Genomic DNA, 26,032 nt, shown 5'->3' on the forward strand with positions numbered 1-26,032 from the left:
GTGCCCCATCATTGGTATCAGTGGGAGGAATAGTGCCCCATCATTGGTATCAGTGGGAGGAATAGTGCCCCATCATTGGTGTCAGTGGGAGGAATAGTGCCCCATCATTGGTATCAGTGGGAGGAATAGTGCCCCATCATTGGTGTCAGTGGGAGGAATAGTGCCCCATCATTGGTGTCAGTGGGAGGAATAGTGCCCCATAACTGGTGTCAGTGGGAGGAATAGTGTCCCATCATTGGTGTCAGTGGGAGGAATAGTGCCCCATCTCTGGTGTCAGTGGGAGGAAAAGTGCCCCATTGATGGTGTCAGTGGGAGAATAGTGCCCCATCATTGGTATCAGTGGGGGGAATAGTGCCCCATCATTGGTGTCGGTGGGAGGAATAGTGCCCCATTGATGGTGTCAGTGGGAGGAATAGTGCCCCATCGTTGGTGTCAGTGGGAGGAATAGTGCCCCATCATTGGTGTCGGTGGGAGGAATAGTGCCCCATTGATGGTGTCAGTGGGAGGAATAGTGCCCCATCATTGGTGTCAGTGGGAGGAATAGTGCCCCATCATTGGTGTCAGTGGGAGGAATAGCATCCCATCATTGGTGTCAGTGGGAGGAATAGCGTCCCATCAATGGTGTCAGTGGGAGGAATAGTGCCCCATCATTGATGTCAGTGGGAGGAATAGTGCCCCATCATTGGTGTCAGTGGGAGGAATAGTGCCCCATCATTGGTATCAGTGGCAGGAATAGTGCCCCATCATTGGTGTCAGTGGGAGGAATAGTGCCCCATCATTGGTGTGAGTGGGAGGAATAGTGCCCCATCATTGATGTCAGTGGGAGGAATAGTGCCCCATCATTGGTGTCAGTGGGAGGAATAGTGCCCCATCATTGGTATCAGTGGCAGGAATAGTGCCCCATCATTGGTGTCAGTGGGAGGAATAGTGCCCCATCATTGGTGTGAGTGGGAGGAATAGTGCCCCATCATTGGTGTCAGTGGGAGGAATAGTGCCCCATCATTGGTATCAGTGGCAGGAATAGTGCCCCATCATTGGTGTCAGTGGGAGAAATAGTGCCCCATCATTGGTGTCAGTGGGAGGAATAGTGCCCCGTCATTGGTGTCAGTGGGAGGAATAGTACCCCATTGATAGTGTCAGTGAGAGGAGTAATGCCCCATTGATGGTGTCAATAGAAGGAATAGTGCTTTCTCGATGGTGTCAGTGGGAAGTATAGTGCCCCATCAATAGTGTCTGATGTAGGAATAGTGCCTTGTCAATGATGTCAGTGGAAGGAACAGTGTCCCAATGATGGTGTCAGTGGGAGAAATGGTGCCCAATCAATGGTGTCGGATTGAGGAATAGATGATGTCAGTGGGAGTAAACAATTTCCCATTCTTGATATAAGTAGGAGGAATAGTGCCCCTCTATGGTATCAACTGGAGGAATAGTGCCCCAATGATGGTGTCAGTAGGAAAACTAGTGCCCCTTGATGGTGCTGGTAGGAGAAATGGTGCCCCATCAATGGTGTCAGTAGGGGGACTAGTGCCCCTCGATGGTGTCAGTGGAAGGAATAATGTCCCGATGATGGTGTCTGTAGGAAGACCAATTCCCCCTCGATGGTGTCACTGGGAAGAATAGTGCTCCTTGATGGTGTCAGTGGGTTGAATAGTGCCCCATTGATGGTGTCAGTAGGAGGAATAGTTTTCCATCGATGGTGTCATTAGGACGAATAGTTTCCCATTGATGGTGTCAGTGGAAAGAATAGAGTCCCATCAATGGTGTCAATGGAAGGGATATTACCCCATTGATGGTGTCACTGGGAGGAATAGTTTCCCATTGATGGTGTCAGTGGAAGGAATAGAGTCCCATCAATGGTGTCAATGGAAGGGATATTACCCCATTGATGGTGTCACTGGGAGGAATAGTTTCCCATTGATGGTGTCAGTGGAAGGAATAGAGTCCCATCATTGGTGTCAATGGAAGGGATAGTAACCCATTGATGGTGTCACTGGGAGGAATAGTTTCCCATCGATAGTGTCACTGGGAAGAATAGTGCTCCTTGATGGTTTCAGTGGGTTGAATAGTGCCCCATTGATGGTGTCAATAGAAGAAATAGATCCCATCCATGGTGTCAATGGAAGAGATAGTACCCCATTGATGGTGTCACTGGGAGGAATAGTTTCCCATTGATGGTGTCAATAGAAGAAATAGATCCCATCAATGGTGTCAATGTGTAGTGACTTTTGGGGGACTATTCATTAAAAATATGATTTCCAACAGTAAGAAGCCCAGCTGTCTGTGAGGGGTTAACATTTCATGGTTAGAATTCAAATGACCTTGTAGTGGATCACAGAGACAATGAGATGAAGAGACTTGTTCCAGACACAATGTACTATTGAAATGCCTCCAGGTGATCAAACAAAGTCCCCCCAGAAAGATAATGGTGGATCTGATGTTGGTGACTCTCAGATCTGCAAAAGTGTGTTTTCTAAACAATCGCCATTGTCTGCGGAATCAGGAGACTTCACTGCAGGAAAGGGAATTATAGAATCAAACACTCCTCTGTGGACAGCGAGCCATCACACCTGACCAAAGAACAATGAGGAGACGCAGCTATCTCCTCCTGTGCCACCACCCCTCCCTCCTAGATTGTCAGCTCCCAGGATCAGCCCCTCCCTCATAGATTGTCAGCTCCCAGGATCAGGGCCCTCGATCCCCTCATGTATCACATTGTATTGGTATTGTTCTGTCACATGTTCTGTCCCCCTCTGTAATGTACAGCGCTGAGCCAACTATCGGCGCTTTATAAATACTGTATAATAATAATAATAATAATAATAATGAGACGGAAACCTAACTGGCTGAAGGTTCACCCAAAACCTTGGAAATATGATGAACAAACAAACTTCTGGAACTGTCACAATATATCCTGTATTATATATTATCCATGAAGGTTACAAGTATAACTGGTTGTTCACCCCAACTCCTACACAATGGACACCCCAACTCCTCCCCAATGGACACCCCAACTCCTACACAATGGACACCCCAACTCCTACACAATGGACACCCCAACTCCTCCCCAATGGACACCCCAACTCCTACACAATGGACACCCCAACTCCTACACAATGGACACCCCAACTCCTCCACAATGGACACCCCAACTCCTACACAATGGACACCCCAACTCCTCCACAATGGACACCCCAACTCCTACACAATGAACATCCCAACTCCTACACAATGGACAGCCCAACTCCTCCACAATGGACACCCCAACTCCTCCACAATGGACACCCCAACTCCTCCACAATAGACACCCCAACTCCTTCACAATGGACACCCCAACTGCTACACAATGGACACCCCAACTCCTCCACAATGGACAGCCCAACTCCTTCACAATGGACACCCCAACTCCTCCACAATGGACACCCCAACTCCTACACAATGGACACCCCAACTCCTACACAATGGACACCCCAACTCCTCCACAATGGACACCCCAACTCCTACACAATTGACACCCCAACTCCTCCACAATGGACACCCCAACTCCTACACAATTGACACCCCAACTCCTACACAATTGACACCCTAAGTCCAACACAATGGACACCCAAACTCCTACACAATGGACACCCCAACTCCTACACAATGGACACCCCAACTCCTACACAATGGACACCCCAACTCCTACACAATTGACACCCCAACTCCTCCACAATGGACACCCCAACTCCTACACAATTGACACCCCAACTCCTCCACAATGGACACCCCAACTCCTACACAATGGACACCCTAACTCCTCCACAATGGACACCCCAACTCCTACACAATGGACACCCCAACTCCTACACAATGGACACCCCAACTCCTACACAATGGACACCCCAACTCCTCCACAATGGACACCCTAACTCCTCCACAATAGACACCCCAACTCCTACACAATGGACACCCCAACTCCTCCACAATGGACACCCCAACTCCTACACAATGGACACCCCAACTCCTACACAATGGACACCCCAACTCCTACACAATGGACACCCCAACTCCTCCACAATGGACAGGTACACAGAGGGTTTCCTATTCATGGGAACTTCTTTTCTAAAACCAAAAGGTTAAACTTGGGACATCTGAAGCCAAGAACTGGATATATCTGCAGACAGAGACATGATCAATGGGGTGTTAGAAAGGGTTCCACACAAATATACTCAGCAGAGTTGGGGACATTCCACTACATTAAGTATGAAATGGTGAAGAGTAAGATATGTTGTGAATTGGTGTCAGTTGTATATTTCCATCAGAAATCAAATGTTTCACACAGTTTATCCTCCCTGGCGGTCTGATTATTTCAGATTTCTGTGCTCAAAGCGGTACATTATTCTGCATGGAAATATGTCGTTTTTTATTGTAGGCTGTAATTTTTAGGAATAACTCCCTGAAATCTGTCCGGACAAGAGTCTAGTAAACATCCCGGGGAGGATAAAATGTGAAACACAAAATCATAAATTATAATATAATAAATAATCATAAAAAATAATATAATAATAATAAATGTAATTCAATAATATAATCAAACCAAAAACACTGAAATGTGAAATAGAGCGCCAAGTTGGCCCATCGCTGAGCTCAGTCGCAGAATCGTTTTCAGTGTCTGATGAGGAATTTCCCCCACCAATCATTATCACTCAATTCTGCAAGTGGTTCTGATTTACTATCGCTGTTCTCTAGCCGATCTAAAACCGCGTCTGACCTAAAGGGACGCTTTTTGGACGCCATGGATGTTTCTCAGTTTCCAGGCAGAAAGGGCAGTAAAAATGCAGGCAGGGCGCCGGACAAAGCACTCGGGACACAATGTATGTGAAATGGGTTGAAACAGCAATGTTTTACTATGTGAAATCGTTTTGAAAAAAAATGAAATTTTTTTTAAATTTTCAAATTTCCCGCCGCCGGCGGCGCCCGTACATCCCGACGTCACAGGGACCGGAACACAGAAGCCGGAAGCCGGCATCGGCCGGAGGAGATGGCCGGGGACACTGCAGGGGACACAGCATGGGAGTGAAGGACAAGGTAAGTGCTGCAGGGAATCCCTATGCAACGCTGCATGGTAAGCCCGAGTGTAGCTCGGGGGGGTTACCGCTTGTGGTACTGAAATTTTACCCCGAGCGACACTCAGGAATACCGCCAGGGGGGTTAAATATCAAGAAACTGAATGAACATATATCTTTCTATGGTTCTGATCCAAGAATGAACTACATTTGGATGACATATATCTATGTAACACCTAAAGTTACCTTGGGTCCAATCAAAGCAGAGTCATCATTATTACTCACATTGTTCTGTGATCCCTGACTGCCCCCCAGTGGACAGGTGAGACATATCATATGTACACACACTTCCCGACCGGCCAATCAACACGCCTGTTGGGAGGGTCTTTTAAAAACAAAAGAATTAGATAGTATAAAAAGCCACACACCTCACATAAGGATACTCATGCTGAAAAAAAAAGCTAAAGAAAAAACAATCAACAAAATGAGAACCGAAGACGCCAAAATCTATCCCATCTGAAGAACTTAGAGATCTTCTAATACTACTTCTCAAACTTCTGAAAAACTTCTACTAAACTTCTGAACTTCTGAACCTCTGAACCTCTGAACTTCTGAACCTCTGAACTTCTGAACCTCTGAACCTCTGAACTTCTGAACCTCTGAACTTCTGAACCTCTGAACCTCTGAACTTCTGAACCTCTGAACCTCTGAACTTCTGAACTTCTGAACCTCTGAACTTCTGAACCTCTGAACCTCTGAACTTCTGAACCTCTGAACCTCTGAACTTCTACACTCCTACACTCTTCCTAAAAACTGCAACCCACTGCACTCTCTCTCACTTACTCCTTGCGGCCATTTTTCTGAAGGAGTCCAGCTGCCATCTTGTCTTGAGGACCATTTGAAGGCCCCAACTACATCCCATTGGGCGAAGCCTCAACTCCAGGTTCTGGGAGCGGTGAGACTGTAAGAGTTATATTGTATCTATTATTACATATTGTTCATAGACTGATAGCGTTGTATTGGGTGTTTATAGATAAAAAGATATATATATAATTATTGCCAAAAATATTTGATTTAAGATTGAATTTATAGATCTTGCAGAATTCATCATTTGTAGTTGGTTATGGAGCCATTTATCAGAGAAGATGTTCTGACATTCCTATGGCCACAGAATGATAGAAATACTTCCTGAAGCACCACAAGGTGATCACTTATAACTAAATTTAATTTTTAATCTTTACTATTATCTATATTTGTTGTTTAGTATATTATTATTATATTATTATTATTATTATTATACAGTATTTATAAAGCCCCCATAGTTCGCTCAGCGCTGTACATTACAGAGGGGACAGAACATGTGACAGAACAATACCAATACAATACAATACATGAGGGGATCGAGGGCCCTGATCCTTGGAGCTTACAATCTAGGAGGGAGGGGATGGTGGCACAAAAGGAGATAGCTGTGGGGGATGGAGTGGTAGGAGGAGTGGAGGAGGTCGGCAAGTTAGCAGGGGGTGGGGTAGGCTTCCCTGAAGAGATGGGTTTTCAGGGTGCGCCTAAAGGAGAGGAGAGTAGGTGATAATCTGATGGGTTGGGGCAGGGAGTTCCAGAGGATGGGTGACACCCTGGAGAAGTCCTGGAGGAGGAGACCAGGGAACTAGAGAGAAGGTCTTGTGAGGAGCGGAGTGTGCGTGTTGGGTGGTACTTGGATATTAGGTCAGTGATGTAGTTCGGGGCAGTATGGTGGACGGCTTTGTACGTCAGTGTTAGGATTTTGAATTTGATCCGTTGCGCAATCAGAAGCCAGTGGAGGGATTGGCAGAGGGGGGTGGAGGACACTGAGTGGAGGCCAGTGGAGGGATTGGCAGAGAGGGGTGGAGGACACTGAGTGGAGGCCAGTGGAGGGATTGGCAGAGGGGGGTGGAGGACACTGAGTGGAGGCCAGTGGAGGGATTGGCAGAGAGGGGTGGAGGACACTGAGTGGAGGCCAGTGGAGGGAATGACAGAGGGGGGTGGAGGATACTGAGTGGAGGCCAGTGGAGGGATTGGCAGAGGGGGGTGGCAGACACTGAGTGGAGGCCAGTGGAGGGATTGGCAGAGAGGGGTGGAGGACACTGAGTGGAGGCCAGTGGAGGGATTGGCAGAGAGGGGTGGAGGACACTGAGTGGAGGCCAGTGGAGGGAATGACAGAGGGGGGTGGAGGACACTGAGTGGAGGCCAGTGGAGGGATTGGCAGAGGGGGGTGGAGGACACTGAGTGGAGGCCAGTGGAGGGATTGGCAGAGGGGGGTGGCGGACACTGAGTGGAGGCCAGTGGAGGGATTGGCAGAGAGGGGTGGAGGACACTGAGTGGAGGCCAGTGGAGGGATTGGCAGAGGGGGTGGAGGACACTGAGTGGAGGCCAGTGGAGGGATTGGCAGAGGGGAGTGGAGGACACTGAGTGGAGGCCAGTGGAGGGATTGGCAGAGGGGGGTGGAGGACACTGAGTGGAGGCCAGTGGAGGGAATGACAGAGGGGGGGGTGGAGGACACTGAGTGGAGGTCAGTGGAGGGATTGGCAGAGAGGGGTGGAGGACACTGAGTGGAGGCCAGTGGAGGGATTGGCAGAGGGGGGTGGAGGACACTGAGTGGAGGCCAGTGGAGGGATTGGCAGAGGGGGGTGGAGGACACTGAGTGGAGGCCAGTGGAGGGATTGGCAGAGAGGGGTGGAGGACACTGAGTGGAGGCCAGTGGAGGGATTGGCAGAGGGGGGTGGAGGACACTGAGTGGAGGCCAGTGGAGGGATTGGCAGAGGGGGGTGGAGGCCAGTGGAGGGATTGGCAGAGGGGGATGGAGGACACTGAGTGGAGGTCAGTGGAAGGATTGGCAGAGAGGGGTGGAGGACACTGAGTGGAGGCCAGTGGAGGGATTGGCAGAGGGGGGTGGAGGGCAGTGGAGGGATTGGCAGAGGGGGGTGGAGGACACTGAGTGGAGGCCAGTGGAGGGATTGGCAGAGGGGGGTGGAGGGCAGTGGAGGGATTGGCAGGGGGGGGTGGAGGACACTGAGTGGAGGTCAGTGGAGGGATTGGCAGAGAGGGGTGGAGGACACTGAGTGGAGGCCAGTGGAGGGATTGGCAGAGGGGGGTGGAGGGTAGTGGAGGGATTGGCAGGGGAGGTGGAGGACACTGAGTGGAGGGCAGTGGAGGGATTGGCAGAGGGGGGTGGAGGACACTGAATGGAGGTCAGTGGAGGGATTGGCAGAGGGGGGTGGAGGACACTGAGTGGAGGCCAGTGGAGGGATTGGCAGAGGGGGGTGAAGGACACTGAGTGGAGGCCAGTGGAGGGATTGGCAGAGGGGGGTGGAGGAGACTGAATGGAGGTCAGTGGAGGGATTGGCAGAGGGGGGTGGAGGACACTGAATGGAGGCCAGTGGAGGGATTGGCAGAGAGGGGTGGAGGACACCGAATGGAGGCCAGTGATGGGATTGGCAGAGAAGGGTGGAGGACACCGAGTGGAGGCCAGTGGAGGGATTGGCAGAGAGGGGTGGAGCTCACCGAATGGAGGCCAGTGATGGGATTGGCAGAGGGGGGTGGAGGACACTGAGTGGAGGCCAGTGGAGGGATTGGCAGAGGGGGGTGGCGGAGATGGAGCGGTTGGAAAGGTGAATGAGTCTGGCAGCCGTATTCAGGATGGACTGAAGCGGGGATAGCCTGTGGCGAGGCAGGCCAGTGAGGAGGGAGTTGCAGTAGTCGAGTCGTGATATGATGAGGGAGTGGATGAGCTGTTTAGTGGTTTCTGGGGTTAGGAACGTGCGGATTTTGGCGATGTTGCGGAGGCGGAGTCTGCATGTTGCGGAGGCGGAGTCTGCATGTTGCGGAGGCGGAGTCTGCACGAGTTTGTTAAAGATTGGACTTGGGGCTGGAAGGATAGGTTGGAGTCCAGAATGACACCAAGTACTCTGGCCTGCAGGGCGGGTTTGATGGTGGCGTTGTTGGATGTGATGGAGAAGTCAATGGGGGGTGGTGTCCGGGCTGGAGGGGGAGACAAGAAACTCGGTTTTGGAGAGGTTCAGTTTAAGGAAGTGGAGCGACATCCAGTCTGATATGTCTAGAATCAGTCTATTATATTTTGGTTGTATGTACAAGGATACATTTATCACCAGTCTGCTGCGTTTGTATTAATATATATATACATTTTGTACATAAATGTATTTATTTATTTATTATACGGCAATTTCTGTGTATTTGGTACGAGATCACACTGACTACAAGGACTCAAAGTACATTATTAAGTGGTGTCCAAATTATTGGTTCATTAAATATTTGCCATATTTTAACGGCTGGAGGGACTGCGATATTTGGTTTAAGGGAAAGGACATCGCCCTACATAATTAGAATAAATTATTACATAAACCACCACAAATGGAAGAGATAGTACCCCATTGATGGTGTCACTGGAAGAGATAGTACCCCATTGATGGTGTCACTGGAAGAGATAGTACCCCATTGATGGTGTCACTGGGAGGAATAGTACCCCATTGATGGTGTCACTGGAAGAGATAGTACCCCATTGATGGTGTCACTGGAAGAGATAGTACCCCATTGATGGTGTCACTGGAAGAGATAGTACCCCATTGATGGTGTCACTGGAAGAGATAGTACCCCATTGATGGTGTCACTGGAAGAGATAGTACCCCATTGATGGTGTCACTGGGAGGAATAGTACCCCATTGATGGTGTCACTGGGAGGAATAGTACCCCATTGATGGTGTCACTGGGAGGAATCATTTCCCATTGATGGTGTCACTGGGAGGAATAGAGTCCCATCAATGGTGTCAATGGAAGAGAAAGTACCCCCTTGATGGTGTCCCTGAGAGGAATGATGCCCCATCATTGGTGTCAGATGGAGAAATAGTCCCCAAGGGCTAGATAAAGGCAAGCAAAGGGCCACATCTGGCCCCGGGCCGCAGTTTTGAGACCCCTGCACTAAATGAACAGGAAAAGTCTAAGCTGTCCCATCTGGTCCCTTCAAATCCCCGCCCACACCGTTGCCCCGCCCACACATCCCCCGCCCACACAGTTGCCCCACCCACATGCGTCATTATTTATTGTGTTTTAATTTCCGCCATTGGTAGGTCCTCCATGGAAGTGGCCGACCTTGGACTGAACCCAGAACTCCCTCAAGGTTCGGGCCCTTGGATGTAGGCGGATCTTTGTGAAGCAGAGCGTTGGCTGTGACCAAGGAATCGAGTTCTTCCAGAATGTCGGGACGACTTGTAGCCGAAACATTGGGAATGCGTGTCAGATATGTGAGGCCGGCCTCCATTCTTCACGGTACGGTTGGCTGAGCTCATGGCGGCTCAGCTGATCCTGGACCGGGTGTCAGAGGGGCCACAGACGGGAGGCGTGAGAGAGATGATGAGGTCCTTGTCACGTCTTTTACCGACATGACAATTTTGTTCCGATCGTCCCGCAGAAAAACGTCCACCAACACCCAGTCTGCCACCGCCCACAAGTGACAAGGAAACCCCGACTAGGGACGAGTATAGAGCCGCCCCGGGTTTGGTTCGATCGTCCTGATGGACAGAAAGTGCTGCAGCAGCTCTGACATCTACTGTGTCTGAAACTGGCAGCAAATGACATTTCACTGACAGCTTCTTTATTAAACAAAAAAAAAGCACACAGAACCCCCCTCCCCCCCAAGTCTGCTATGTAGTGTAGGGGGCCTTGGAGAGGGCTGTGTGCTTTTTTTTTAAGCTGGGAGTGAACTGTCATTTTCCAGAGAAGTTGGCAATGAACTGTCATTTGCCACAGAAGCTGGCAATGAACTGTCATTTACCAAGAAGTGGCAGTGAACTGTCATTTTCCAAGAAGCTGGAAGTGAACTGTCATTTTCCAAGAAGCTGGCAGTGAACTGTCATTTACCAAGAAGCTGGCAGTGAACTGTCATTTGCCACAGAAGCTGGCAGTGAGCTGTCATTTACCAAGAAGCTGGCAGTGAAATGTCATTTACCAAGAAGTGGCAGTGAAATTTAATTTACAAGAGAAGCTGGCAGTGAACTGTCATTTTCCAAGAAGCTGGCAGTGAAATGTCATGTTCCAAGAAGCTGGCAGTGAACTATCATTTACCAAGAAGCTGGCAGTGAACTATCATTTACCAAAAAGCTGGCAGTAAACTGTCATTTGCCACAGAAGCTGGCAGTGAAATGTCATTTACCAAGAAGCTGGCAGTGAACTGTCATTTACCAAGAAGCTGGCAATAAAATGTAATTTACCAAAAAGTTGGCAGTGAACTGTCATTTTCCAGACAAGCTGTAAGTGAACTGTCATTTGGCAAGAAGCTGGCAGTGAACTGTCATTTGCCACAGAAGCTGGTAGTGAAATGTCATTTACCAAGAAGCTGGCAGTGAACTGTCATTTACCAGAGAAGCTGGCAGTGAAATGTCATTTACCAAGAAGCTAGCAGTGAACTGTCATTTACCAAGAAGCTGGCAGTGAACTGTAATTTTCCAGAGAAGCTGGCTGTGAAATGTCATTTACCAACAAGCTGGCAGTGAACTGTCATTTTTCGGAGAAGCTGGCAGTGAAATGTCAGTAGCCAGACAGGCTGGAAGTGAACTGTCATTTGGCAAGAAGCTGGCAGTGAACTGTCATTTATCAGAGAAGCTGGCAGTGAACTGTCATTTGCCACAGAAGCTGGTAGTGAACTATCATTTGGCAAAAAGCTGGCAGTGAACTGTCATTTACCAGAGAAGCTGGCAGTAAACTTTCTTTTTCCAAGAAGCTGGCAGTAAAATGTCATTTGCTGATATTTTATTTTATTTTCTACAGCAAGAATGAAAAAACAAATTGTGTAGAGTCCCCCAAATAATACACACCAGACCCTGTGAGTCTGGTATGGATTTTAGAGGGGAACCCGAAGAACATTTGCTAGGGAATCTGGTAGTGAAATATCATTTGCCAGTGAAGCCGGCAGTAAAATGTAATTTACCAAGAAGCTGGCAGTGAACTGTCATTTGTCAACAAGCTGGCAGTGATATCTTATTTACCAAGAAACTCGCAGTGAACTGTCATTTTCCAGAGAAGCTGGCAGTTAAATGTCATTTGCTAAGAAGCTGCCAGTGAAATGTCATTTTCCAGAGAAGCAGGCAGTGAAATGTCATTTACCAAAAAACTGGCAGTGAAATGTCATTTTCCACAGAAGCTGGCAGTTAAATGTCATTTGCTAAGAAGCTGGCAGTGAACTGACATTTTTCCAGAGAAAGTGGCAATGAACTGTCATTTGTCAACAAGCTGGCAGTGAAATGTCATTTTCCAGAGAAGCAGGCATTGAAATGTCATTTTCCAGAGAAGCAGGCAGTGAAATATCATTTTCCAGAGAAGCAGGCAGTGAAATGTCATTTGTCAACAAGCTGGCAGTGAAATGTCATTTTCCAGAGAAGCAGGCAGTGAAATGTCATTTACCAAAAAAGGTGGCAGTTAAATGTCATTTTCCAGAGAAGCTGGCAGTGACCTGTCATTTGTCAACAAGCTGGCAGTGAAATGTCATTTTCCAGAGAAGCTGGCAGTGAAATGTCATTTGTCAACAAGCTCGCAGTGAAATGTCATTTTCCAGAGAAGCAGGCAGTGAAATGAAATTTACCAAAAAGCTGGCAGTGAAATGTCATTTACCAAAAAGCTGGCAGTGAAATGTCATTTTCCAGAGAAGCTGGCAGTGAAATGTCATTTTCCAGAGAAGCTGGAAGTTAAATGTCATTTGCTAAGAAGCTGGCAGTGAACTGACATTTTCCAGAGAAGGTGGCATTGAACTGTCATTTGTCAAAAAGCTGGCAGTGAAATGTCATTTTCCAGAGAAGCAGGCAGTGAAATGTCATTTGTCAACAAGCTGACAGTGAAATGTCATTTGTCAACAAGCTGGCAGTGAAATGTCATTTTCCAGAGAAGCTGGCAGTGAAATGTCATTTTACAGAGAAGCAGGCAGTGAAATGTCATTTACCAAAAAATCTGGCATTGAACTGTCATTTACCAAGAAGCTGGCAGTGAACTGTCATTTGTCAACAAGCTGGCAGTGATATCTTATTTACCAAGAAACTCGCAGTGAACTGTCATTTTCCAGAGAAGCTGGCAGTTAAATGTAATTTGCTAAAAAGCTGGCAGTGAACTGACATTTTCCAGAGAAGCTGGCAGTGAACTGTCATTTTCCAGAGAAGCTGGCAGTGAACTGTCATTTGTCAACAATCTGGCAGTGAAATGACATTTTCCAGAGAAGCTGGCAGTGAAATGCCATTTTCCAGAGAAGCTGGCAGTGAAATGTAATTTTCCAGAGAAGCTGGCAGTGAACTGTCATTTGTCAACAATCTGGCAGTGAAATGTCATTTTCCAGAGAAGCTGGCAGTGAACTGTCATTCGGCAACAAGAACCCAGCAGTAAAATTTCATTTAGCAACAAGAATGAAAAACAAATTTGAGTCTGGTATGGATTTTAGGGGGCCCCAATGCAAAAAATGTTTCCCCCCAGGAAATCCTTACCAGACTCTTCAGATCTGCTATGAATCTTTAGGGGGACCCCACACACAAACAAATCATAGGGTCCCCTTAAGAATTCATACGGTAAGGAGCGCGCATCCCCTCCCATCCTGTACCATACCAGGCCACATGTCCTCAACATTGGGGGGGGGGAAGAATTGCCAGTCTGTGAAGACAAGGGTCTCTTCCTCAAAACTCTGGCTGGTGGCTGTAGTGGTCTGCAGCTGGGGGGGGCTTATCAGTATCTGGAAGCCCCGTTTGGACCCCTGATGTCTCATCACATAGAACCTGTCACCAGGAGAGCGTCACATCAGCATCCATTCTGTTTATCAGGTACATGGTGGTGGAGAGCATCTCCATACACTTAGCTGAGGTCTCCCTCGTAATATTTCCCTTTCTTGTCCAATAATTCCCAACCTTTGTTCACCATGCCGGAACTTCTAAAATACTTTTCTGGGCCTGTGGAACCCTTACTAATACCAATTTGTCTGGAGAATGGGGAAAGTAGTCCTTACGTTGGTGGTCCATAGGAAGAAGGCAACTCCTACAGAGGTGGTTGGAATGGCACCAGCACAGACAGCTGAAAAAAACAGATCATTGCCGCCGATTCTGCCGAAGCGGTGTTGGCCCCGGAACTATGCAGGCACTGTTACATGGGAGGTCAATCAGCCACAGCTTCAGGAACCCCTAGCAACCTCTTGAGGAACCTTAGAGTTCTATGGAACCCTGGCTGAGACTAGCTGGCCTATAGTGGTTGGAGTGGCACCAACACAGACAACTAAAAAAAAAAAAGATAATTGCCACCAATTCTGCCTGATGAGGTGTTGGCCCCAGAACTATGCAGGCACTGTTACATGGGAGGTCAATCAGCCACAGCTTCAGGAACCCCTAGCAACCTCTTGAGGAACCTTAGAGTTCCATGGAACCCTGGTTGAGAATGGCTGGTCTATAGTGGTTGGAATGGTACCAGCACACACATCTAAAAAAAAAGACCATTGCCGCCAATTCTGCCTGAAGATGTGTTGGCCCCGGAACTATGCAGGCTCCATTACATGGGAGGTCAATCAGCCACAGCTTCAGGAACCCCTAGCAACCTCTTGAGGAACCTTAGAGTTCTATGGAAACCTTGTTGAGAATGGTTGGTCTATAGTGGTTGGAATGGCACCAGCACGGACAACTGGAGAAAAAAAAAATAAAGCCAATGTCGCCAAATCTGCCAAAGCAGTGTTGGCCCTGGAACTATGCAGGCACCGTTACGTGGGAGGTCAATCAGCCACAGCTTCAGGAACCCCTAGCAACCTCTTGAGGAACCTTAGAGTTTCACGGAACCCTGGTTGAAACTGGCTGGCCTATAGCGGTAGACTATTTTCTTTATGGACCAAATGTTCTTGAAGTCTTCTGGCCCAACGTTCTTCAGACGTTTTTTGGAATGGGATGTTGGAGAACGTTACAAATAGAACCCGACATTTCACACACATTACAAACATTACGGGGATTTTCAGGGCTGTCAGGAATTCTCCGACATACGCAAGGTGAATGTGGTGTCAGTAGACCGCGGTGTGTTTGTGTGTTCTGTCATCGCTCCTCGGTGCACAGAGGTGGATGGGATCGGTCGAACTCATCTTCCATCGCCGTGTTTCTCCCTCTCCACCCGAATAAACGAGGCTCTACTTCCTTGTTGAAGGAAATGCCGTAGAGTCTCCCAACCTAACGAAGGATTGATTCCTCCAACCCGTCCGGCCAGCCGAGAAGACAGCGTGGAAACAGGTGAGCAGCTTTAAGCTGTTGTCAGCCTATGGATTGCAGTTAGAGGGAGCAAGATGGGGCCGAATCAAATCGGAAAACATTTGGGGGGGGATATAAGGAAAAGGGATCCATAAGGTGCTCTAATGAAAGAAAAACCAACGATTGGGGCAAAACGACAGAAGAGAGAGTAGGGTGAGGGTTAGCGATCGATCAGCCGGGACAGCACCTGATTCAACCTGCCCACAAGCCCATAATCCAGATTCCATGCCAGGGGGGCTGCAAGAACAACTTCCCCTGAGCTCTGGCCCACGTTCCGTGCCTCTGGCAAGGGGAACTACATGACTACTAGTCGTCCGGGGCCCCAATACAGGGATTTTGGGGTGTTGGCTGATTACCCGCCTAGCCCAAACACAATGGGCCAAGGATTTTCTTGGTGCATGATCCAGACAGGAGACCTATCACCACCATCGGGTGAGCCAAGACTCCTCCCAACTACCACCAGTCCCCTCCCAGTGCTGTAATCCACACTTACTCCTTGTTACCCAAGTATAGGCCAATGGAATGATGGCCAATGGAATGACGACCAATGGAATGACGGCCAATAGAATGACGGCCAATGGAATGACGACCAATAGAATGACTGCCAATAGATTGACGACCAATGGAATGACAACCAATGGAATGAGGGCCAATGGAATGACAACCAATGGAATGGCGGCCAATGGAATGACGGCCAATGGAATGACGACCAATGGAAAGACAACCAATGGAATGACTGCCAATGGAATGACGGCTAATGAATAGCGGCCAATGGAATGACAGCCAATGAAATGATGACCAATGGAATGGCGGCCAATGGAATGGCGGCCAATGGAATGACGACCAATGGAATGACAACCAATGGAATGACTGCCAATGGAATAACGGCCAATGGAATGGCAGCCAATGGAACGATGACCAATGGATTGATAGCCAATGGAATGACGACCAATGGAATGACGGCCAATGGAATGGCGGCCAATGAAATGATGGCCAAAGGAATGGCGACTAATGGAATGATGGCCAATGGAATGATGACCAATGGAATGATGGCCAATGGAATGAAAACCAATGGAATGATGGTCAATGGAATGACGGCCAATGGAATGACAACCAATGGAATGACGGCCAATGGAATGACGGCCAATGGAATGGCGGCCAATGGAATGATGGCCAATGGAATGACGGCCAATGGAATGGCGATCAATGGAATGACGGCCAATGCAATGACAGCCAATGGAATAACGGCCAAAGGAATGGAGATCAATGGAATGGCGGCCAATGGAATGACAACCAATGGAATGACAACCAATGGAATGACAACCAATGGAATGACGGCCAATGGAATGACAACCAATGGAATGACAACCAATGGAATGACGGCCAATGGAATGACAACCAATGGAATGACAGCCAATGAAATGACGGCCAACTTTACTTGGGTGTTGGGCTTCTCAACAATCCATACAGCGTGGTATTTAGCAGTTCAAACCAACCTAACTGGTAAAAGTCCATTACTTTGTGGATCCATCACACATGGTTGGTTCTCCTGGGTTCTCCCCATTACAGCGTGCCCCGGGTTCCTGGCATGAACCAGTAAAGGGAGATGCTCATATGAGGGGATGCCCATATGTGGGGACACCCACACAAGGGGACGCCCATACGAGTGGACGCCCATACGAGGGGACGCCCATACGAGGGGACGCCCATATGAGGGTACATCCATATGACAGGACGCCCAAACAAGAGGACGCCCATACAAGGGTACGCCCATATGAGGGTACACCCACACAAGGGGACACCCATAGGAGAGGACGCCCATACAAGGGTACGCCCATATGAGGGTACATCCATACGAGGGGACGCCCATACGAGAGGACGCCCATATGAGGGTACACCCACACAAGGGGACACCCATACGAGAGGACACCCATACAAGGGGACGCCCATATGAGGGTACATCCATACAAGGGGACGCCCATACGAGTGGATGCCCATATGAGGGTATACCCACACAAGGGGACGCCCATACGAGTGGACGCCCATATGAGGGTACACCCATATGAAGAGACACCCATAAGAGGAGAACAGAGTCAAAAAGAACAGAAAAAAATAGAATAAAATACGAAGAGACACCCATACAAGGGGACCTACATACAAGGGGAGGCCCATACAAGGAGACGCCCATACGAGAAGATGCCCATAAAAGGAGAACAGAATCAAATAGAATAGAAAAGAATAGAATAAAATAGAATAGAATACAAAAGAAAATAAAGTAATAGAATAGAATAGAATAGAAAAAAGAATAGAATAAAACAAACAAACAGAGCATAATAAAATAGAAGAAAATAAAGTAATAGAATAGAAAAAAACAACAGAATATAAAATAATAGAACAGAATAAAATAGAATAAAACAGAAAAGAATAGAATATAAAATAATAGAATAAAATAAAATAGAATAAATCAAATTAAATAAAATAATAGAAAAAAAGGAATAGAATAGAAAAAAAACAGAACAGAAAATAACAGAACAGAATAAAATAGAATATAAAAGATTAGAACAGAATAGAATCAAATAGAAAAGAATAAAGCAGAAAATAATAGAAAAGTAAATAAAGAAATAGAATAGAAAAGAAAAAAATGAAATAGAATAGAATAGAATGAAATAGAAGGAATATAGCTGTCTTTCGAAATTTGAAATTTAGATTTATTCTAATTTTGAAGTACAATTTTTGAAATTTGAATTTCAGAAGGCGGCTATATTCATTCTATTTTATTCTATTCTATTCCAATATATTCAACTTTTTGTATTCTATTCTTTTCTATTCTGCTATATTCTGTTCTATGTTATCCTAGTCTATTCCTTTCTATTCTGTGTTATTCTATTTCCTTCTGGTCTATTCTCTTATTTTCTGCTCTGTTCTATTCTATAAAGCAGTGTGAGTAGGAATCGTCGTCCAATGTCCTATGTTTACATTGTGATCTGAACATTGGGATAAATTTGAATCTCCGAATCAGGAAAATATCCGAATTTCCATTCATGACGTGGCGCACGTGTCTAAGGGGGGCTGTCAGTGGATTTTGGGGGGCAGGCAGGGGTCCCACATGAGTGGTGGTGCAGCCTCCTCTATATCCATGGGGGGGGGTACAGGACTTTGATTTCATGATCAGTGTGGACGATTACTCCGCCTGACCCTGACATCGAATAAATAGTCCCATCTCTGTCCCCGCCCCCGATTCATTGCTGGAGTGGGGGGGGGTGCTAATCCTGTCAGGCAGCTCTATGGGGTCCCGTGATTTCTAATGGTGACCTCGCTGACTAGAACTTCTCCCGGGTTCCACTCCACTTTTTTCTCCAATGAAATGGTACCCCAGACCCAACATGGCCACCAAAGAGGGTCCTTCAAGTGTCTCTTCACCCTGTCACCAAGAGCCCCCAGACCCACCTTGTCACCAAGAACCCCCAGACCCACCTTGTCACCAAGAATCCCCAGACCCACCTTGTCACCAAGAACCCCCGGACCCACCTTGTCACCAAGAACCCCAGACCCACCTTGTCACCAAGAACCCCCAGACCCACCTTGTCACCAAGAACCCCCAGACCCACCTTGTCACCAAGAACCCCCAGACCCACCTTGTCACCAGGAACCCCCAGACCCACCCTGTCACCAAGAACCCCCAGACCCACCTTGTCACCAGGAACCCCCAGACCCACCCTGTCACCAAGAACCCCAAGACCCATCCTGTCACCAAGAACCCCCAGACTCCTCGCCCTGTCACCAAGAACCCCCAGACCCAGCCTGTCACCAAGAACCCCCAGGCTCGCCCTGTCACCAAGAACCCCCAGACCCATCCTGTCACCAAGAACCCCCAGACCCACCCTGTCACCAAGAACCCCAAGACCCATCCTGTCACCAAGAACCCCCAGACTCCTCGCCCTGTCCCCAAGAACCCCCAGACCCAGCCTGTCACCAAGAACCCCCAGACTCGCCCTGTCACCAAGAACACCCAGCCCCACCCTGTCACCAAGAACCCCCACGCTCACCCTGTTACCAAGAACCCCTAGACCCGCCCTTTTACCAAGAACCCCCAGACTCAAGCTGTAACCAAGAACCCTCAGATGCACCTTGTCACCAAGAACCCCCAGACCCACCTTGTCACCAAGAACCCCCAGACCCACCTTGTCACCAAGAACCCCCACACTCACCCTGTTACCAAGAACCCCCAGATGCACCTTGTCACCAAGAACCCCCAGACCCATCTTGTCATCAAGAACCCCCACACTCACCCTGTTACCAAGAACCCTCAGACTTGCCCTGTTACTAAGAACCCCCAGACCCACCTTGTCAGAAAGAACCCCCAGACTCACCCTGTTACCAAAGACCCCAAGACCCACCTTGTCACCAAGAACCCCCAAGCTAGCCCTGTTACCAAGAACCCCCAGACCCACCCTGTCACCAAGAACCCCCAGACCCACCCTGTCACCAAGAACCCCCAGATCCACCCTGTCACCAAGAACCCCCAGATCCACCTTGTCACCAAGAACCCCCAGATCCACCCTGTCACCAAGAACCCCCAGACCCACCCTGTCACCAAGAACCCCCAGATCCACCCTGTCACCAAGAACCCCCAGACCCATCCTGTCACCAAGAACTCCCATACTCGCCCTGTCACCAAGAACCCCCAGACCCATCCTGTCACCAAGAACCCCCAGACCCATCCTGTCACCAAGAACCCCAGACCCACCCTGTCACCAAGAACCCCCAGACTTGCCCTGTCACCAAGAACCCCCAGCCCCACCCAGTCACCAAGAACCCCCAGATTCGCCCTGTCACCAAGAACACCCAGCCCCACCCTGTCACCAAGAACCGCCACGCTCACCCTGTTACCAAGAACCCCTAGACTCACCCTTTTACAAAGAACCCCCAGACTCGCCCTGTTACCAAGAACCCCCAGACCCACCCTGTCACAAAGAACCCCTAGACTCACCCTGTTTCCAAGGACCCCCAGACTCGCCCTGTTACCAAGAACCCCCAGATCCATCCTGTTACCAAGAACCCCCAGACTTACGCTGTTACCAAGGACCCCAAGACTCACCTTGTCAACAAGAGCCCCCAGACTAATCCTGTTACCAAGAACCCCCAGACACATGATGTTACCAAGGATCCCCAGACTCACCCTGTTACCAAGAACAACTAGACCCACCCTGTCACCAAGAACCCCCAGAGCCATCCTGTCACCAAAGAACCCCCAGACCCGCCCTTTTACCAAGAATCCCCAGATGCACCTTGTCACCAAGAACCCCCAGACCCACCTTGTCACCAAGAACCCCCACACTCACGCTGTTGCCAAGAACCCCAGATGCACCTTGTCACCAAGAACCCCCAGACCCACCTTGTCACCAAGAACCCCCACACTCACCCTGTTACCAAGAACCCCCAGACTTGCCCTGTTACTAAGAACCCCCAGACCCACCTTGTCAGAAAGAACCCCCAGACTCACCCTGTTATCAAAGACCCCAAGACCACCTTGTCACCAAGAACCCCCAGGCTAGCCCTGTTACCAAGAACCCCCAGACTCACACTATTACCAAGAACCCCCAGACTCGCCCTGTTACCAAGAACCCCCAGAGTCACCCTGTCACCAAGAACCCCCAGACCCACCCTGTCACCAAGAACCCTCAGACCCAGCCTGTTAGCAAGAACCCCCAGACCCCCAGATTATCTCTTCAGAGGCCTAAATAAACAGAAGGTCCGATTTGGGGGCCCTTTCAGTTTTCCAAAATGATAAGACCTGAACGATTCAGAACCCTGAGATGAAACCCCTCCCCCTCTCTTTATCTGCTCTGAACAGGTCCCATACACACAATGTCCATGGTGTTCCTCACAGACGCAGTCTTCATCAGCTTTCCTATGGACCTCTAGATTCATTTCCCCATGGTGGCTGTGATAATAACCCCCAACATCGGTGTCAGTGGAGGCAATAATAACCCCCAAGACTGGTGTCAGTGGAGGCAATAATAACCCCCAACACTGGTGTCAGTGGAGGCAATAATAACCCCCAACACTGGTGTCAGTGGAGGCAATAATAACCCCCAACACTGGTGTCAGTGGGGGCAATAATAACCCCCAACACTGGTGTCAGTGGAGGCAATAATAACCCCAACATTGGTGTCAGTGGAGGCAATAATAACCCCCAACACTGGTGTCAGTGGAGGCAATAATAACCCCCAACACTGGTGTCAGTGGAGGCAATAATAACCCCCAACACTGGTGTCAGTGGAGGCAATAATAACCCCCAACATTGGTGTCAGTGGAGGCAATAATAACCCCCAACACTGGTGTCAGTGGAGGCAATAATAACCCCCAACATTGGTGTCAGTGGAGGCAATAATAACCCCCAAGACTGGTGTCAGTGGAGGCAATAATAACCCCCAACACTGGTGTCAGTGGAGGCAATAATAACCCCCAACACTGGTGTCAATGGAGGCAATAATAACCCCCAACATTGGTGTCAGTGGAGGCAATAATAACCCCCAACATTGGTGTCAGTGGAGGCAATAATAACCCCCAACATTGGTGATGGGACTGTGGGGGAGGGGACATTACAGTGTAAGCTCCTCTGGTGCACAGACTGATGGGACAGTGGGGGAGGGGACATTAGAGTGTAAGCTCCTCTGGTACAGAGACTGATGGGACTGTGGGGGAGGGGACATTAGAGCATCAGCTCCTCTGGTACAGAGACTGATGGGACTGCGGGGGAGGGGACATTAGAGTGTAAGCTCCTCTGGTACAGAGACTGATGGGACTGTGGGGGAGGGGACATTAGAGTGTAAGCTCCTCTGGTGCAGAGACTGATGGGACTGTAGGGGGAGGGGACATTAGAGTGTAAGCTCCTCTGGTGCAGAGACTGATGGGACTGTGGGGGAGGGGACATTAGAGCGTAAGCTCCTCTGGTACAGAGACTGATGGGACTGCGGGGGAGGGGACATTAGAGTGTAAGCTCCTCTGGTACAGATAAATACAATGTGAATATGATATCAAACCAAAAGAAACCCTAAACCTACTTTAATTCCTAATCAGAAAAAAACTTTCACCCCTGAAAGTTTAAAATCAAATATTTTAATCCAAAAAAGAATCTTCCCTCTTACAACAAATTTCTCACCTATATTAAAACCCCAAAATCTCCCCCATATCAGTGCAAATTATATACGCAAATTGCAAAAAAACTGAAAAAAAAAAAAAAAAAATTATTTTTAAAGTCCAGTGTCTTGGTAGTCAATAAAAAGTGTAGAACTTGAAATTTTTCTTGAAATGTTGATTGTGTCCAATAACGTTTATGAGAAACCTCAAAGATAAAGAAACTCAAAATAGTGCATTAACATAACACAAACAGGAAAAGAAAGAAAGAAAAAATATATATATATATCTCAGTATATATATAAATACACAGACATGCACACACATATGTATATCAAAAAGAATGTGCAACACTAAGTGAGACAAAACACAGTGAAACATTCCAGAAAAAAATAAAAAAAATATGTGACACTTCCGGTTCCTGCTCCTTGCGTTTGACGTCACTTCCTCTTGACGCGTTTCGTCATATCCTGGACTTAGTCATAAGAGAAGTCTTTGTTCATGTCAAGACTTCATAAGTCTCTTATGACCAAGTCCAGGATATGACGAAACGCGTCAAGAGGAAGTGACGTCAAACGCAAGGAGCAGGAACTGGAAGTGTCACGGCGGCCATCTTTGTTGGGGGAATCGCTGTACACCTCGTGTGTGGACTGCCTGGTAATCCCCAGAAAGTGGGGTTTTGTTCCAAACCACTATTTTAACCAACTTTAATGTAAGCAGATTTATTAAATGGTGTTTTCTTGAATATATACGGAGTGACATCATGGTTAATTCCCAGTACATTGGAGCCTGGTAAATCTGGGATCAAGGCTTGTGATTGAGGACGGTATCACAGTATTACTCTAGTAACAAAGAGGAGAGGAGGAGAAAGTTCCTTTGGAGGATCTCTACAAGGTGTATGATAAAGGCGTGGTTTTTCCTGCTGTTGGTAAGGGTAGACTTGCCTTACTCACTAGAAGTGTCACGTGTGGATAGGACTCTCACTGAGTGGATCACTTCAGGATTATTTATATTTTTTCAGCACGAGTGATATTTTTTTCTGGAATGTTTCACTGTCTTTTGTCTCACTTAGTGTTGCACATTCTTTTTGATATACATATGTGTGTGCATGTATGTGTATTTATATATATACTGAGATATATACAGTATATATATATTTTTTTTTTTTCTTCTTTCTTTTCCTGTTTGTGTTATGTTAATGCACTATTTTGAGCTTCTTTATCTTTGAGGTTTCTCATAAAAGTTATTGGACACAATCAACATTTCAAGAAAAATTTCAAGTTCTACACTTTTTATTGACTACCAAGACACTGGACTTTTTTTTTCAGTTTTTTTGCAATTTGCGTATATAATTTGCACTGATATGGGGGAGATTTTGGGGTTTTAATATAGGTGAGAAATTTGTTGTAAGAGGGAAGATTCCTCTGGTACAGAGACTGATGTGACTGTGGGGAAGGGGACATTAGAGCGTAAGCTCCTCTGGTACAAACTGATGTGACTGGCTCAGTGTCCTCTGTACAGCACTATGGTATATGTGTTAGATAAAGATACACTCCGCTGGACATATTTGACTCTTCTGTACTTTCTTTTGTCTTCATACAGCTGTGACCTCCTGATGGGACCAGGATGCGGTTGTGTTTAAGATACATGCTCTGCCCCATGTTCATGTTTGCGTGTGTCGTGGTCTTTTATTTCTCCTACCATGTAGATCTCACATATCAGAAGATGAGATCTCAGGAACTTCCCATTGCCACTGACACCATTACCGCTCTGGATAATCGAACGTTTATCATCTCTCCGTATTATGATCCTAGACTTGGCCAATCAGTCCGGGTCATCTCCATCCTCCATGTATCTGTGAAGGAACTCTACTGTATCTTCCATTGTTCCTCCAATCAGAACATCTTTGTCAGGGCAGAAATAGCTTTTCATAGAGACAGATTTGGGTTCCCGTATGGAATGGCGGATCTCTTGTGTGCGGAACCTTCTTGGTGTGATTACACTTATATGTCTTTCTCTCCCACAATTTCCACAAACAAGAGACACAACCTCCTTTTTAAAGTCAGAAACCGTCCACCACCACAGACAATCTCCTCCAATTTCACCGTCTGTATCTCTACTTTGTATGGAAACTACAACAATGTCCTCCAGATGGTCCAGAGTATTGAGATGTACAAGATTCTGGGGGCCTCAAGAGTCATTATCTATAACACCAGCTGTTCCCAGGATGTAGATAAGGTGTTGCGTCATTACATTGATGAAGGAACTCTAGAGGTGGTGCCATGGCCAATAGACCAACATCTTCAAACATCGAAAAAGTGGAAATACACCCCAGAACTCGCCACAGAAATTGGTTATTTTGGGCAGATTACAACCTTAAATGATTGTCTATACAGGAACATGTACAAAAGTAAGTTTGTTCTCCTCAATGACATTGATGAAATTATCCTTCCAGTCACGGACCGGGACTGGTCATCACTGATGGAGAGTCTCCAGAAACAGTTCCCGGACACAAGTGTCTTCCGCAGTGAAACTCACCTCTTCTCCAGATCAAACAGCAGCTTTACATTCGACCTTTGGTCTCATGTTCCGGGGGTCAATATTCTCCACCATAGCTTCCCAAATCCTATTAACCAGAAAATGTATAATCCTCGTAAAATGATTGTAAATCCCAGGAAAGTGTTTGAGACCTCCATCCATTATGTTCCGAAACATGTAGGAAAATCTACCGATGTGCCAAACAATGTGGCCGTGACTTTCCACTGTAAAAATGTTCAGAGGAAGGAGGTCACCAGAGAAGGCCGGATTTGGGATGGCATACTGCAGAAATACAATCTGTCCTTAGTGCCCAATGTGAATACAGTGATTCAGAAACTCTTCCCTTTCCGGTAACTCTTCTCCTACATACATAATCTGGAACATTGTCGAAGCAGAATACTGAGCCAATTATCTGGTGGAGAGAGGTCAATGCCAAGAAATCTCTGCCAATTACTTGGGTGGAATAAATAAATATTTTTTTATGTATGGACATATTTTATGTAAATGAATCGTCTGTTTGTTAAGTCTTTGCCCAACATCACCGGGCATCAGGGGCAGACTGACCATTTGGAAACTCGGGCATTGCCCTAGGGGCCGGGGTCAGTAGGGGGCCCAATGAGATGCCCCTGGTACCTTTTTCATAGGCTTTTTTGAGTTTGGGCAAGGACACAGGGGCCCCATGATCCCCTATTGCCCGGGGGCCCCATGAGTTGTCAGTCCGTCCCTGCCGGGCATTATAGAATATTGACTGATCCAGCACTGCTTCCTGCTCCATGATATAGAAAGAGCTCCTTACTGATCCCTCTTTATCACCTGATCCATGGCAACTTTGCCCGTGTCTCCTCACTTTCCCAAATCCATGCTCATCTCTTCCACCTTCTCTCTCTTCCCCCAACCCATGGTCTTCTGCTTTTTGCCTCCTCTCTCTTACTACCTTCTAGGGTCAATTTCTATGTACCTACCTGCTCTTCCCCCAATCCATGGTCATCTGCTATATCCCTCCTCTCTCTTCCCCCA

General features: G+C 47.6%; 1 protein-coding gene across 1 annotated transcript; it reads left to right on the forward strand.

Annotated features, from left to right (window-relative positions):
• Positions 1-24,092: 24,092 nt before the first annotated feature.
• On the forward strand, positions 24,093-25,466 carry LOC149442166 (beta-1,4-galactosyltransferase galt-1-like). Its single transcript, XM_089656435.1, has one exon. The coding sequence runs from the start codon at positions 24,104-24,106 to the stop codon at positions 25,367-25,369; it is 1,266 nt and encodes a 421-aa protein (XP_089512561.1). The 5' UTR covers positions 24,093-24,103; the 3' UTR covers positions 25,370-25,466.
• The last annotated feature ends 566 nt before the right edge of the window (positions 25,467-26,032 follow it).

Source organism: Staurois parvus, unplaced genomic scaffold (assembly GCF_062004578.1).
Source record: "Staurois parvus isolate SC_StPar_1 unplaced genomic scaffold, SC_StPar_1.0 ptg000905l, whole genome shotgun sequence".
In the NCBI taxonomy this organism is placed as follows: Eukaryota; Metazoa; Chordata; class Amphibia; order Anura; family Ranidae; genus Staurois; species Staurois parvus.